The sequence below is a fragment of the Brassica oleracea genome, chromosome C1 (assembly GCF_000695525.1).
Source record: "Brassica oleracea var. oleracea cultivar TO1000 chromosome C1, BOL, whole genome shotgun sequence".
In the NCBI taxonomy this organism is placed as follows: domain Eukaryota; kingdom Viridiplantae; phylum Streptophyta; class Magnoliopsida; order Brassicales; family Brassicaceae; genus Brassica; species Brassica oleracea.
In genome coordinates, this window is record NC_027748.1 from 15,256,795 (window position 1) to 15,270,408 (window position 13,614).

The window sequence follows — 13,614 nt, forward strand, 5'->3', positions numbered from 1 at the left end:
GGTGTCGTGGAGACAACGCAACATGAAAGTTTTCGCGCGACAACATGAGGAACGCGGGTACCGATTTTGGTGGCGTGGTCTCATTGTTGGCACTGCCGGGGTTTATCCTCGTTTCTTGTTGATTGCTTTTGCCTTACTGGATGTTTAAGTTAGATACTTATGCTATGTTGTGTGATGATTATTGGTGATTGATTTCGGGGCTCCAAGAGCTTCCCTCACTGAGCTTTTGTCGAAATGCTCACCCCTCCTTCTTCCCTTTTCATTTCAGGTTCGGCTCATATTGGTGGGTTTTTGTCAAAGACGTCCTGGGATCCTAAAGACACATTGTTTCGGCCTTGTGGCTGGAGACAAGTGTCATGATATCGCCGACCATTTCAGCTATGTTGGGTCGGGGTGTCACACAAACTGAAGAGATGCTATATTGGCTAAACCGCCACTTCCAAAAGCCAAGCCGAAACGGAGGAGTTGCTTTCGTCTCTCCCAGACGAAAACCAAAGAAAAAGAGGAAAGGTGAGAAACCACCACTACCATACACTAATGGCAGATCCAACGCAGATTTTAAGAGAGCTCAATATATTATTTAAGGAAAAATAAATATGAAAAAGGATTAAGAAGGGAGCGAACACGGAGTAAATATGGTTCAATAGGTTGAAATTACATTCTAAACTACTTACATATTTCTAAGAGCACGTTCAACGCGGATGCCTAAGAAGGTGCTTAGTTTAATTTTGGATTTAAGAAAAAAGAAAAATGGAATTAGTGTGAAGAAACGGTGTTTAAAGAGGGGGTAAAAGAACCGGGTCTTGTGGACACGTGTTCGCTGTTGGGTACACCTCTCTCCCTCTCACTCGATAAAAGCACTCGGCGTCTCTCTCTCCTTCGCGTAGACGAAACAGCGTCTCTTCACCTCTCCTCGTCGAATCCGCCGGTGTTTATCGATTTCTCACCGACCGGATGAAGCCATCGGTGTCTGTGTCGGTGGAAACCTCGTATCTGGCGGTGGAGTCGTCGATTGTGTCCTATTTGATCGAAGACGACGCGTCTCTCAAGCTCTCCTCCACCACTCCGCCTCTCTTTCGTCATCTCTCCTCGGGGAAGAATCACGGCGTCTCTTTCGGTGGCTCGACGGCGCTCCTCGACGGTGGAAAACCTCCATCTCTCTCTCCACGGCTGAACTCGACGAAGCGAAAGGTAAAGCAGAGTATTTTTCTTTTTATGTCTTAATCTTTCAACTGATGCATGTCTTAGATTTTGGTCTTTCTCTGTTATTTTGATGTGTTTGCTTTATATGATCTAGCTTTTGGTGTCTCTTCTTATGATTTGTTTTTTATTTGGTTTTTTGTTGTGTCTGTTGAGATGGTTCGGATCAAGAGGATATCAATGTTCGTCCAACGGATCAAGACACATGAAGGTTCGTCTAAGATGGTTCAGATCTAGATGGTTCGGATGAAGAGACATCAACGTTCGACTACAATGGCAATAAAGGTAACACGCATATCTTTGTCGCTGAACTAAATTGATTTCGTTTGTGTGTCTGATCTGAATTGGAATGGTTGTGCTTTTGCTTTGACTTGAACGGAATGGATTGTGCTTTTGGTTTGTGTGTCTGAACTGGATTGATTATCGTTTTGGTTTGAATTGAACCGAATTGATGGTGCTTTTGGTATGTGTGTCTGAACTGAATTGATTGTGGTTTGTGTTCGAATTGAATAGTGTCTATTATGTGCTTTTGGTTTATCTGTCTGACCTGAATTGATTGTGATTTTGGTTTCAGTTGAACCGTTGGTAATTAATGTTGTGGTTAGAGATAGATTTAACATTGTTTTCAGTAATAAAGAGATGTAAGAGGTTAGATAGAAATCAAAGTTGATGTGTGATTAATGTGTTAGAAAATTGTCTTCTCGAAATGGTTGGGTGTTGATCAATGGTGATCAATGCTTGTTTCCTTCTTCTCTTCTATAAAAAAATATCATTCTTCTCTTCCATCTATCAAATCTTTCTCTCTTTTCGTTCTCTCTTTTCTTTCTCTCTTTTCTTTCTCTCTTGAACCTTTCGGATATGGATTCCAATTCATATACACCGTTAGGAAACTTTGTTGACCTTCTGAATAGTCAGCAAGACACTGTCTTTGGTTATGTCCAAGATAGCGTCGAAGTTTCTTCCTCCCAACTCCCTCTCTTTAGCAGTCAACCAACCGACGAAGAGACTCCTGCAGAGCTTAAAGAAAGGAGGGCCTGGACGCCAATTGATGATGTTACCCTCATTAGCGCTTAGTTAAACACTAGCAAAGACCCGATGGTAGCTAACGAGCAAAGAGCTGGTGCGTTCTGGAAAATGATTGTTGCACTTTGCAGCAAGTCCCAATGTTGCAGGTTCTGAAATGAGAGAGTCATCTCATTGTAAGCAAAGGTGGCAGAAGATAAATGACCAAGTAAGCAAATTTTGTGGGGCGTATGAAGCAGCAACTAGAGAGAAAAGTAGCGGCCATAATGAGAACGATGTTCTCAAACATGCGCATGAGATCTTCTACAACAACCACAAAAAGAAGTTGACTCTTGAGCACGCATGGAAGGAGTTGAGGAATGACCAGAAATGGTGTGAATTGTCTAGTCCTAAAACCACAACAAGCGGTAAAAAGAGGAAGTGTGATGAGAGTGCATAATCATCAAGCTCTTACGCGTTTGAAACCACCACTGGTGAAGAGGAGCAAGCAACCATTCGTCCCGCGGGTGATAAGGCATCAAAACGCCATGGTAAGAAGACGATGGCAGATGGTAAGGCGCTGAATGAGTTTGAGAGTATGTGGAGGATCAGGAAGGAGGATTTGGCTGCCAAAGAGAGGCTGACAAAGATGAGGCTACTTGACTCATTAATCGGCAAAGAATATCTAGCCGAGTATAAAGTAGCTTTCAAGAAGAAGCTCATTGATGAGCTTCTGTCAAATTAGTTCTAGTATAAGCTTAAGTTTGTGTTGTTTAAGGTCTGGTCTAGTCATGTGCTTCTGCAGTTGTTCTTGTTACTTGTTTGTTGGTCTTTAAGTGTCGTTTCTTGTTTTGCAAGTTTCTGTATCTCGGCATGAATAATATAAATGCTTATGTTCTGTTTCTCAACTTGATATATATTTTTTAAAAAGCTTTGTGTATGTGTGTACGAGTCTTTCTGTTATGTTCTTTTTCTAGTCTTGTTGACATGTTCTTGGATTAATGTTTTTGTCTTATTGTGACAATATTTTCAGGTCATGTGAGTTGGAAGACACTGTGTTGGAAGACAGTGTGTCATGTGAGAGCAGTGGAAGAATCACGGACAAGGTTTGTGTATGTGTTCACGAGTCTTGTCTCATGTATTCTCTCATGTGTATGTGTTAATTTGTCTTGTCTCATGTGTATGTGTTCACGAGTCTTGTCTCATGTATTGAGTCAAGTTGTAAGTCACGGACAAGCTTTATGTATGTGTTCACGAGTCTTGTCTCATAAGTATGTGTTCACGAGTCTTTGTCAAATTGTAGTGTTGTGTCAAGTAGTGTGTAGTGTGTTCAAACAAGTTGTATGTATTATATAAACAAACTGCTCAGACTTCTCATTTTCACAAACTTCTCATACTTCTTTCATAAACAAACTTCTCATTCTCCACCATCTCGTTTCTTATCTCCTCTTGTTTCTTTTGTTCTCACCTCTCAATCTTCTCAAACAATTTTACGTAAGTTATGGCATCTTCTTCCCATAATCATTTTGAGGAATTAGAAGATGAAACATTTGATCAACAGTTTGATCAATATTTTGATCTTTACTTCGAAAATGTTGTCAATAATTACGGTGATCAACAAGAAGAAAGAAGAAGAAGAAGAAGAAGAAAAAAACAAGCATATATCGAAAGAAACCGTGACGCAGGCAATCTCCGTCTGTGGAATGATTATTTCAGTCAAACACCAACATATCCTGATAATCTATTCCGCCGACGATTTACAATGAACAAGCCATTGTTCATGAAAATTGTTGATCGACTCTCCAATGAAATTAAATTCTTTCAACAAAAACAAGATGGTATCGGAAGGCTTGGTCTCTCTACACTTCAAAAATGTACAGCAGCTATTTGTGTCTTGGCGTATGGTTATGCGGCTGATGCGGTTGACGAATACCTCCGGCTCGGTTCAACTACTACTCGGTCATGTTTGGAAAATTTTGTCGAAGGAATAATAATTTTTTTAGGCGATGAGTACCTAAGAAGACCAACACCGGCTGATCTTCAACGCCTACTTGATATTGGAGAGCATCGTGAATTTCCCGGAATGATAGGAAGCATCGACTGTATGCATTAGGAGTGGAATAATTGTCCTACCTTTTGGAAATGTTAATATTCACGTGGTTCGGGAAAACCCACGATCGTTTTAGAGGCGGTTGCTTCGTATGATCTATGGATATGACATGCATTTTTCGGACCTCCAGGTACCTTAAATGATATCAATGTTCTTGATCGCTTACCTATTTTCGATGACATAATAAAAGGTCATGCTCCGCAAGTCACTTACTCTGTCAATGGAAGAGAGTATCATTTGGCTTACTATCTCACCGATGGTATTTATCCAAAATAGACAACTTTTATCCAATCTATTCCAATACCACAAGGACCGAAAGCAGTTTTATTTGCTCAGCATCAAGAAGCTGTCCGAAAAGATGTCGAGCGTGCATTTGGAGTCTTGCAAGCTCGCCCTGCCATTGTTAAGAATCCATCACTTTTTTGGGATAAAGTCAAAATTGGAAAGATTATGAGAGCATGTATCATACTCCATAATATGATAGTAGAAGACGAACGAGATGGATACACTCAATATGATGTTTCAGAGTTCCAACAAGAACACAACGGGAGTTCACATGTTGATCTCACGTATTCTACAGATACCCCTACAAATATCGCCAATATGATGGGTGTTCGAACTAGAATTCGTGATAGATAGATGCATCAACAACTGAAAGCTGATTTGGTTGAACATATATGGCGTAAATTCGGACGTGATGAGGACATCAATTGATCTCGGATGCTTCTTTCAAATTATTCTCGTATATTTTACTAATTTTTGTTTTAATGTTTTTTTTTAAATCTATGTTTAAAATGTTTTCTTGTAATATACTTTATTTAATAAATAAATTTTTATCTTTGATAAAATTTATCTTTGATATTATTTTTTTCTTAAGAACCTCAAATTAAAAACCTACCATTGGAGCAGTTAAAACAAAGAGGTTCTTAGCAAAAATTCTTAAGCTAAATCTATTATTTTAAAATGAATTAAGAACCCATTGGGGGTTCTATGGTTGAACGTTCTCTAAGAGCATCATTAACCCTATAACCCTTATGGGTTTCTTAAAATTTTTTTCTGTCTGATTATAAAAAAATTAAAAAATTAAGAGCACACCAATCGCGGGCCGCCACATGTTGGTGGGGCCCGAGAACAGTGCAAAAACCCACTACAATTGATCCTTATCTCACGCCTTTTGTCACCAGTTTTATAATTTTGGTGGGGTCCACACACTTATTTTGGTAAAGAAACCCCATTAACAATCCCCGGTAATCATGGCCTAAGAGCCTCAACCTAAGAGACCTGCAATAAACATGCTCTAAGATCATCAACATCCCTAGATCCTTAAAAGGGGTCTTTAGCAAAAAAATTATTTAAAATTATGGGGTCCCAACAAAAACTAAATAACCGGTAACAAAAACCACAAAACAAGGACCGATTTACGTTGGATCTTTGCACTGTTCGCGGGCCCCACCGACGGGTGGCGGCCCGCGATTGGTTTGCTTAAATTTTTTTTTTTTTTCAGACGAAAAAATAAAAATAAAAATAAAAATTTCCTAAGAAACGCTATCAGCGATAATCATGCCCTAAGAGCATGATTATCGGCTGGGACATTTAAAATTTTTTTTTTTCTGATTAAAAAAAAAGAAAAAAAAATTAAATATGAACCAATTACGGGCCGCCACGTGTCAGTAGGGCATGCAAACAGTTAGGAACAACCCTTGGGACGTTACTTAATTAGGGACATTTGAACAAAGTTTATAGTAAAAAAGTGGTGGGCTCCGCACCAAAAACACTAAAGACCAATGTTGGGACTACCTAATAATGTTGCTCTAAGGCTCTAGTACTGTATACATATAAATACTATGTGACATTTATAGGGTGTCACTTGGCACCCCTCATTTATTAGTAGGTCAGCCATTGCTACAAACGGAGACGAGAAAACCATTGAATCCAAAAATTCAAGAAGAAAAAGGAGAAGCTTAAGGGAAGGAGGAGCGAAAAGCAAATAAGATCAGTATCGCTGGTTGGAGCCCATGATTGGATGGGACGAAATCACACCCATTTACTGACTCGTCTCCATAGCCACCGAGATCCCTAACCATATTTCTGCCATTGTTCTCAAAACGAACCGCAAACTTGAGAAGAGAGCCCAATGGTTCCGTTCTAAAGATAAACCCCACACATATGTCGCTCCTCTTCACCGATAGACCTTCGTTGCCATGCCGTTAGACTGGAAACCCAACACCGCACTGAATATTTATAAAAAAATCGAAGAAGACTTAGGGGGTTCCGGTTCAAATATGCCCCACATATTCCAAAGGAAAATTCAAAACCGTTGCACCACCACAAACCATCGTACGTCACACAGACAGATCCAAAACACCAAAGTGCACATTGTTGAAAAACAGTTTCAGTTATGTTTACTCGAGTGTAAATAATCTACTACCATTTGTAAGTTAAAACATCACTACTTAACAAATAAATGTTTTTGTATAAAATCTCAAATTCTATACTTTGACTGTTATAAACAAGAATTTTCGAAATAAAACCTTGTTTTATCTTTATCTTTTAAATATATTTTAAAACAAATTTCATTTGTAATTCACTAACAAATAACTTTGGTAAAAATTGGAATATAAATTCTGCTGACAAAATGGTAGCTATATGTTTCGAGAACTCAGTTTTATAGATGTACTAGGGTCGGCCCGGAAGTTAGAAAAAAAACTATTTTATATAAATTTACATTAATTTTATGAAGCATTTTTAAAAAAATTGTAGATTGAAAACGATATTATAAACAAAAATAAATAATTAAAATTTAGAGATCATGTTGTTATTTTTAATAAATATTTTTGGACTGAATTAAAATGACAGTAAAAACAATCTAATATAATATGATTAATGATGTCTGCATATAATTATGCAATGATCATGCCAGAGAAATATGTTAAGGAAAAACGTATATTATCTAAGGCAAAACAGCCTTTTGTTAGTGTGAGTAGCTTGGACTATGTATGTTTTAATTAAAATGTTATAGTTTTCTTCTAATGAAAGTCATACTTCAACTTCCCTGTCACTTTTTAAATTGAATACAATCTATCGTTATTAAAAAAGTTTAGAATTTATTAGATAGGTTTTACTATTAATTATTTAGAAGTTATTAATACTGTAGAAACTTGCGTTCTGAATTAACAATATATTTAAATTAAATGATAATATTGCATGAACGTTTTTATAGAATCTATGCTCGTATGTAATAAAGAGCTTATGCTGCAGATGCGTGTAATTATCTTGCAAAATTTATTTTTGCATTGGTGTATTATTACTTTGAAATAAAATTGTTTACCGTACAAACGGAATCGTTCAAAATTTTCAAATATCAGAATGTTCGTTTATTCAAATAGCTAAGTAGGAGTAATATATAATAATATGTTTGTGCTATTGTATGAAAAAAAAAAGAAGTTAGGAGCACTATTTATCGTGAAATCATGGACCTTAAAAAATAAATTGATGTAAATAGGTAAAACAAATAATTATAGGAGCACTATTTATCGTGAAATAAATTGATGTAAATGGGTAAAGCAAATAATTATTCCTATGCTTTTTTTCTATAACATTATTCATATGTTAAATGCTCAGTATACATATACTAATTTAGTAAATTCAATTTTGCATTCTCTACGTAATATTATACATTTTATATGGATGTTCACTAATATACTAGTATAAACCTATTGGTTCATCTAGTTTTTTGGTTTTTACGGGCTATTTTACACATTAAAATAAATAAAAAAAATTTATTGTATTTTGACACAAGTAAATCTAATTAAAATTATTGTACTTGGTTCTGTTAATTTACATTAATTTGTCATACCGGTATGATTGGATTGAATATCAACAATATCATAAAAATTATTTTTATGACGTATTCATAAGACGAAGAACACAATATTATTTGTTTACTAAAAATAAAAAAGTATACTGTTAAAAATATTATTTTTAATTTGATCTTAAAGCCCACACAACAATATTTATGAGTTACACCAAAAGCCCACACGATCTCCAACTCCGAGTTAATGAAACGCCGCGTTTTGGACGTGGACACGTGTCGGTTTCTCAAGACTTGAATTAGTGACGTGTCCGCGTACGTGGATAGCCTAAAAGTGAAGCAAAGCCAACTTTACATATAAAGATATTTGTTATTCTTCAAATATTTTCTCGTAAAAAAATTATTTTCAGAAAAAAATATGGTAAATTTTTTGTATATACTCCGGTAATTATTTTGTTCTATTGATTTTATAGCCAATCGGATCCACCTGCTAAATTTTGTCCAGTGCGTAATTTACTCTCGTCCTTATTATATCACAACACGACATGTGACTCGAAGTTCGAGTTTGAGATGTCGGCTATGGTCGTGGGCTCTAAAGCTAGGCGGCTGGGAATCATAGGGTGAACTTATGGATCATCATCTCCACAATTTTATGTAACCTCCCTTTTCTCGATAGTGTTTTAAGTTACATTATTACACCTATGAGTAGGTGGTGTGACAGTAACAAAAAAAAAAAGAGTAGGTGGTGTGGTATTTCTGCTGGTATTTCACTGTACTTTAATGGTTCAATTATTGCGTTAATCTTGACCAATCTTGTTGTCGGTCGATATTTTTTATTTCTTCAATATTTTTCATATTTGTGTGACACATTTTTTTGCTTGCCAAGTGTCATGTTGATTTAAATCATTGTCAAGCCTAATTAAGAAACTTGTATGATATTACAAAAACCACGACATATGAAACATATGAGTGTCTCTTAGTTATGGCCTATGGGAAACGCTTATCACTATCATGTCAGTATGTCACTATGTTAATCTTACAAACCGATTGAAAATTTATCATGCATATATCAATCAATACATCCCTGTTTAATGACCTTGTCATAAAATTATAATAAATGAACTCCAAATTAGCTAGCTTTGAATAAAAGGAAATTAGAGCACATATACATAACAAATACATAAATTAAGTTTGTACACATAACTATTTATAGACTAGAGTATTCTGTGTATTTTGTATAATATTACATTATCTATCCTTGTTCAGTCACAACCGTTTGATCATACATTCATTTCTTCTTTTTTCTTTCTTTTATTTTTTTCTTCTTCTCCCTCTCCTTATGTTTCTGAAAACATATAGATTTTTCTATACATGTTATAACTTAATTTTTTTTTAAAACAGATTTTCAAAAAACTGTCGGACAAAAGATTGTACTATACTATATCTGAATCATATTAAAATATAATAGTACATCTGATTTAACGTATATTCAAAACAATGTTTTGTTAATACCTATAGTATACTATTCTATTTATCGCAATAGTATAATTCTCTCTCTCTATCTCTCCCTCCCTCCCTCTCTTTCCCTCCCTCCCTCCCTCTGTTTTATTTGGTAGCATAGTTTTTTTTAAGAAATATTTTTCTTAATATTTGTCATCCTACAGATTCTCCCTTAAATAAACATATACTAGTATTTTTTTTAAACTGTAGATGTGAAAGCTAGTAATTGCTGAAATAAAATGAAAACAACTTTCTATGAAACTAAAAGAGAGTATGTTTCTAGTATTGTATTGCACAAATATATATATTAAAGTTTAATATATATGTGTGTGTATCTGGTTGTTCAATAAAAACATGGAAATGAATACAAAAGATTTGATAAAATTGATTGAAATTTTATGGGAGAAGAGATACTTCCATTATTTCTGAAATGAGATACTTCCATTCTTAATATAAAACGAAACAAAACATAAAACAAATAAAAAGTAGAAACTGTAAACATGCAAAAACTTGATAGAATTAACACAAGTGAGATAAAAAAACAATGAAATAAAGATAATAGATGAGTAATTGTGTTTCATTTGTTATCTGAAATATTAGATGATTAATCTTATAAGAAAATGAGCATAGCTCCTATTTATATAAAGGAATCAGTAGAAATTTTTAATGTAAATTCAATATACAATAGAAACTCTATAAGTTAACAAACACAATTAATAATTAATTTTCTAGTCCTGAAATGGACTAATGTAAAATAATACACTATTCAAAAAGATATTAAGATAATAAAATTTTGAATAATCTTATACAAATAAATATTCCCAAATCCCAATACATAAAAATGTATATACATTTTATATGTATAAAAATAAAATATTGTTATTCACAGTGAAATTTAGCTTAATCTTTCTAAACACTTCAAAAAAATTTGATGTTGTTTTGTCATTTCATACCTAAAATACATATAAATTTTAATATATATATATATATATATATATATATATATACACCAATAATCGAATAATACAACATGAATTTTTTTTTGTAAAACTTAATCAAGAATTATAATTTAAAAATCAGTTCTTCTCTTAATATACATAAAACATACTTCACAGTATATAAATCTGAAAAATAATTGTAAATTAATAATTCTATAAATTAATAAAATATCATGGTTTAAATATTCTTAATTGATATATTTTTGTTGTAACTAGTAGAAATATTTGAAGACCTATGAATACTCATATTTTATAATTTTATTCTTGTAAATATACATTTGATTGCATTTCAAAATAAATAAAGGTTGTAAGTGGTAAATCAAAAAAGGAATAAATGAAATAGAGAAGAATGAAATAAGATGAATGGAGTCTTGTAGAAAAATAAAATAGATTCATTCTATTTGTTCTTTAACAAAATTGTTATGTAATGTTTTGATTTGTATTTTGCTTCAATGTTTTTGGAATTAATAGAATGAGCTTTTCATTCACGTTAAATGGTAGTATAATGTTTTAAAAGATTAGTGGAATTTCCGAGAATGAGCTTTTCATTCAAAAAATGAGCTTTTCATTCAATTTTTTTTTGAAATTAATAGAATGAGTTTTTCATTCAAAAAATAAATGATCGAGTTGCAACCAAGTATTGAAAACTAAACTTTGGGGCATAAATTTCCGAGATTTAAATACTTGGGAACATAAATGGGGATGAGAAGCCAATAGTATTAAGGGCTCTGTATTAATCATGTTATTTGGATATAGGTGGTCCCATTGTCAATATACAACGTGGCATATTATCAATGGCAAGTATTTAATCATTAATTATGTACATGATCCTTCAACTAATTGACAAGTCAACATCCCACGTGCGAATCGTGCGGCCCTTGCTACTCTCCATCTTTACACCGTACGAGGCTCGTGTGTCCACAACTATATCCCGCGTGACAAGCACGTGAACTCTACCCCTCCTGTTTTTTTTTGATGTTATATTTGTTTCTCTATCATAATGTGTTAAAAACGTGAAGCCACCTTGTTCCAGTAGTTTGACTAAGGGTTCATTAATGATTATACACCAAGGGGTCTGGGTTTCAATTTTCAGAGAATGTGGAGTTATACGAATTAAAGAAGAAAAGACTTACAAGAGATCTGCAGCATGGCGCAAAGAGTACCGTCAAGCATGGATCCTATAGGGCGGCTCAGATGATGCAGTCAGGCGTGAATCCTCATACGGCAGGTAGAATTGTCGGCTGTAGTCGTCTGTAATATTTCTCATAGTTGTAATAGCATAATTATACAGCGTTAAAAAAAAATTTGTGTTAAAAAATTGTGTTATTTAAACATTTTTGTTAATAAAAAATGTTACTTATTTTTTTAATAAAGTTAATATATATATATATATATAAATTTCAATAAAAAATCTAAATTATATTAATTTCATAAATAATTTTATTTATCTCAAAAATTATTGATTAAATAATTATAATTATTAAAAAATAAAGAAAATAGTTAAAAGTTCATTAAGTTAGACAACATTACAACATTTTTACAAAAATATACTTGATAAAAAAATACTTTAATATTTGAGTCTAGGATTTAATGATTATTATTTAGGATTTAGTATTTAAGGGTGAAGTTGGGTTTCTAAACTTCTATAAATATTTTTTTTTAAATTTATAAATGATTTATAAAGGTTAATTTTTTATATAAAAAGATTAGGTATTTATAGAAATGATATATCATTTTAAAATTAAATTTGAAAAGTAATATCAAATTTGAAGTAAAGTTAGAATTCCTCATATTTTATATATTTCACTATAATATTTTTTAAATACGTGCGAGTTTGTTGTCCCGGATTGCTGTCTTGGGATTTCTAACCTAAAACCACATGCATGTCCAAATACTGTAATATATAAAAAAGAAAATCCAAATGTACAGATGTTGTTGTATATGTAAGTAACATAAATATCAGTTTAACCTATATATATTTTTGTTCATGTAGAATACTAAATTATATTTGTGCAGATATTGAATAGGGGTATTCAATTCATCTTTGCTATGGGACAACGGATCGCGGTCCCACGAAAGTGAACTTAATTATTATTACTTTTTTGAGAATTTAGTGAATTCAATTATATAGAGTCATTAGGTAAATAGGATCAGGGGAGAATCTATAATGATTTTCTATTGGGTGCAAAAAATTAATAATTAACAAGGGGGTGCACAACAACATTAAACCACTTCTTCTAGCTGATTTATATGAAATTTTACATGCAAAATTGTTAATATTAATAATATTAGGGAGGCATGTGCTATCATATTCAGTGCCTTGGTTTCGCTCTTATTCATAAAGAAAATATAGAATCAGAAACTATAAACAATAGCTATTTTCTATATTTTATTTATTTATATGTGTGATATTGGAGAAAAATATTTGAAAATTTAGCTTAAACCTTTTATAAATATAAAATTATAATAGGTGGTTAGTGAATATTAGTTACAAATGAATTTATTTATAATATTATAACTTAAAAACTTGTTATACATATTCTAGGTTTAATAAATTGTGTCTATCCACTTAATGGAATCAAATTTAGTAGAAGTATTATTTATTTACAATCGCCGTAACAAATAGGTAGGTTTTAATTTTAAGAATTCGAATGTTACGAACATTTCCGTCTCGCACCGCAGTTAACAGTACTATATAACTGTTAGAATCGCACCGCAGTTGAACCGCTTGTCCCGTACCGTTCAATCCTCAATTACCATTCGGAAGCTAAGGACATTATTAGTGAAGAGTACGTCGTGAAGGGTACCTTCCCACTACTATATTAATATTTCAAAATAATTTTATTATTTGATTTAATTTTAATGTTAAAAATAAAATTAAACTAATGAAACAATGACAGTTGTCTTTATAGTACCTCAAAGTTCGGTGAACGTTTCTTCAAGAAAAGACGTTTCTTCAAGAAAAGACGTTTCTCTCTGTTTCTACTCCCTCT

General features: G+C 33.0%; 1 protein-coding gene and 1 long non-coding RNA gene across 2 annotated transcripts; one reads left to right on the forward strand and one right to left on the reverse strand.

Moving 5' to 3' along the window:
* The first annotated feature begins 2,295 nt into the window (after positions 1-2,295).
* Positions 2,296-2,947, forward strand: LOC106332781 (glutathione S-transferase T3-like). Its single transcript, XM_013771279.1, has 3 exons — positions 2,296-2,320; positions 2,373-2,595; positions 2,671-2,947. Exons 1-3 carry the CDS (start codon positions 2,296-2,298, stop codon positions 2,945-2,947), a joined length of 525 nt encoding a protein of 174 aa, XP_013626733.1.
* An 8,392-nt stretch (positions 2,948-11,339) lies between these two features.
* On the reverse strand, positions 11,340-13,614 carry LOC106297667. The gene is made up of 3 exons (XR_001261444.1): positions 13,537-13,614; positions 11,755-11,872; positions 11,340-11,583 (listed from the first exon to the last, which is right to left on the reverse strand). It is a non-coding gene; the product is annotated as an uncharacterized LOC106297667 (long non-coding RNA).

What these genes read in the sequence shown, in the direction of transcription:
- LOC106332781 (XM_013771279.1), top strand. Translation starts at nt 2,296, where the DNA reads ATGGTAGCTAACGAGCAAAGAGCTG. An exon ending in AGCTAACGAGCAAAGAGCTG is followed by an intron (nt 2,321 to 2,372) that starts GTGCGTTCTGGA and finishes CCAATGTTGCAG; the next exon opens with GTTCTGAAATGAGAGAGTCA. An exon ending in TTGAGGAATGACCAGAAATG is followed by an intron (nt 2,596 to 2,670) that starts GTGTGAATTGTC and finishes ATAATCATCAAG; the next exon opens with CTCTTACGCGTTTGAAACCA.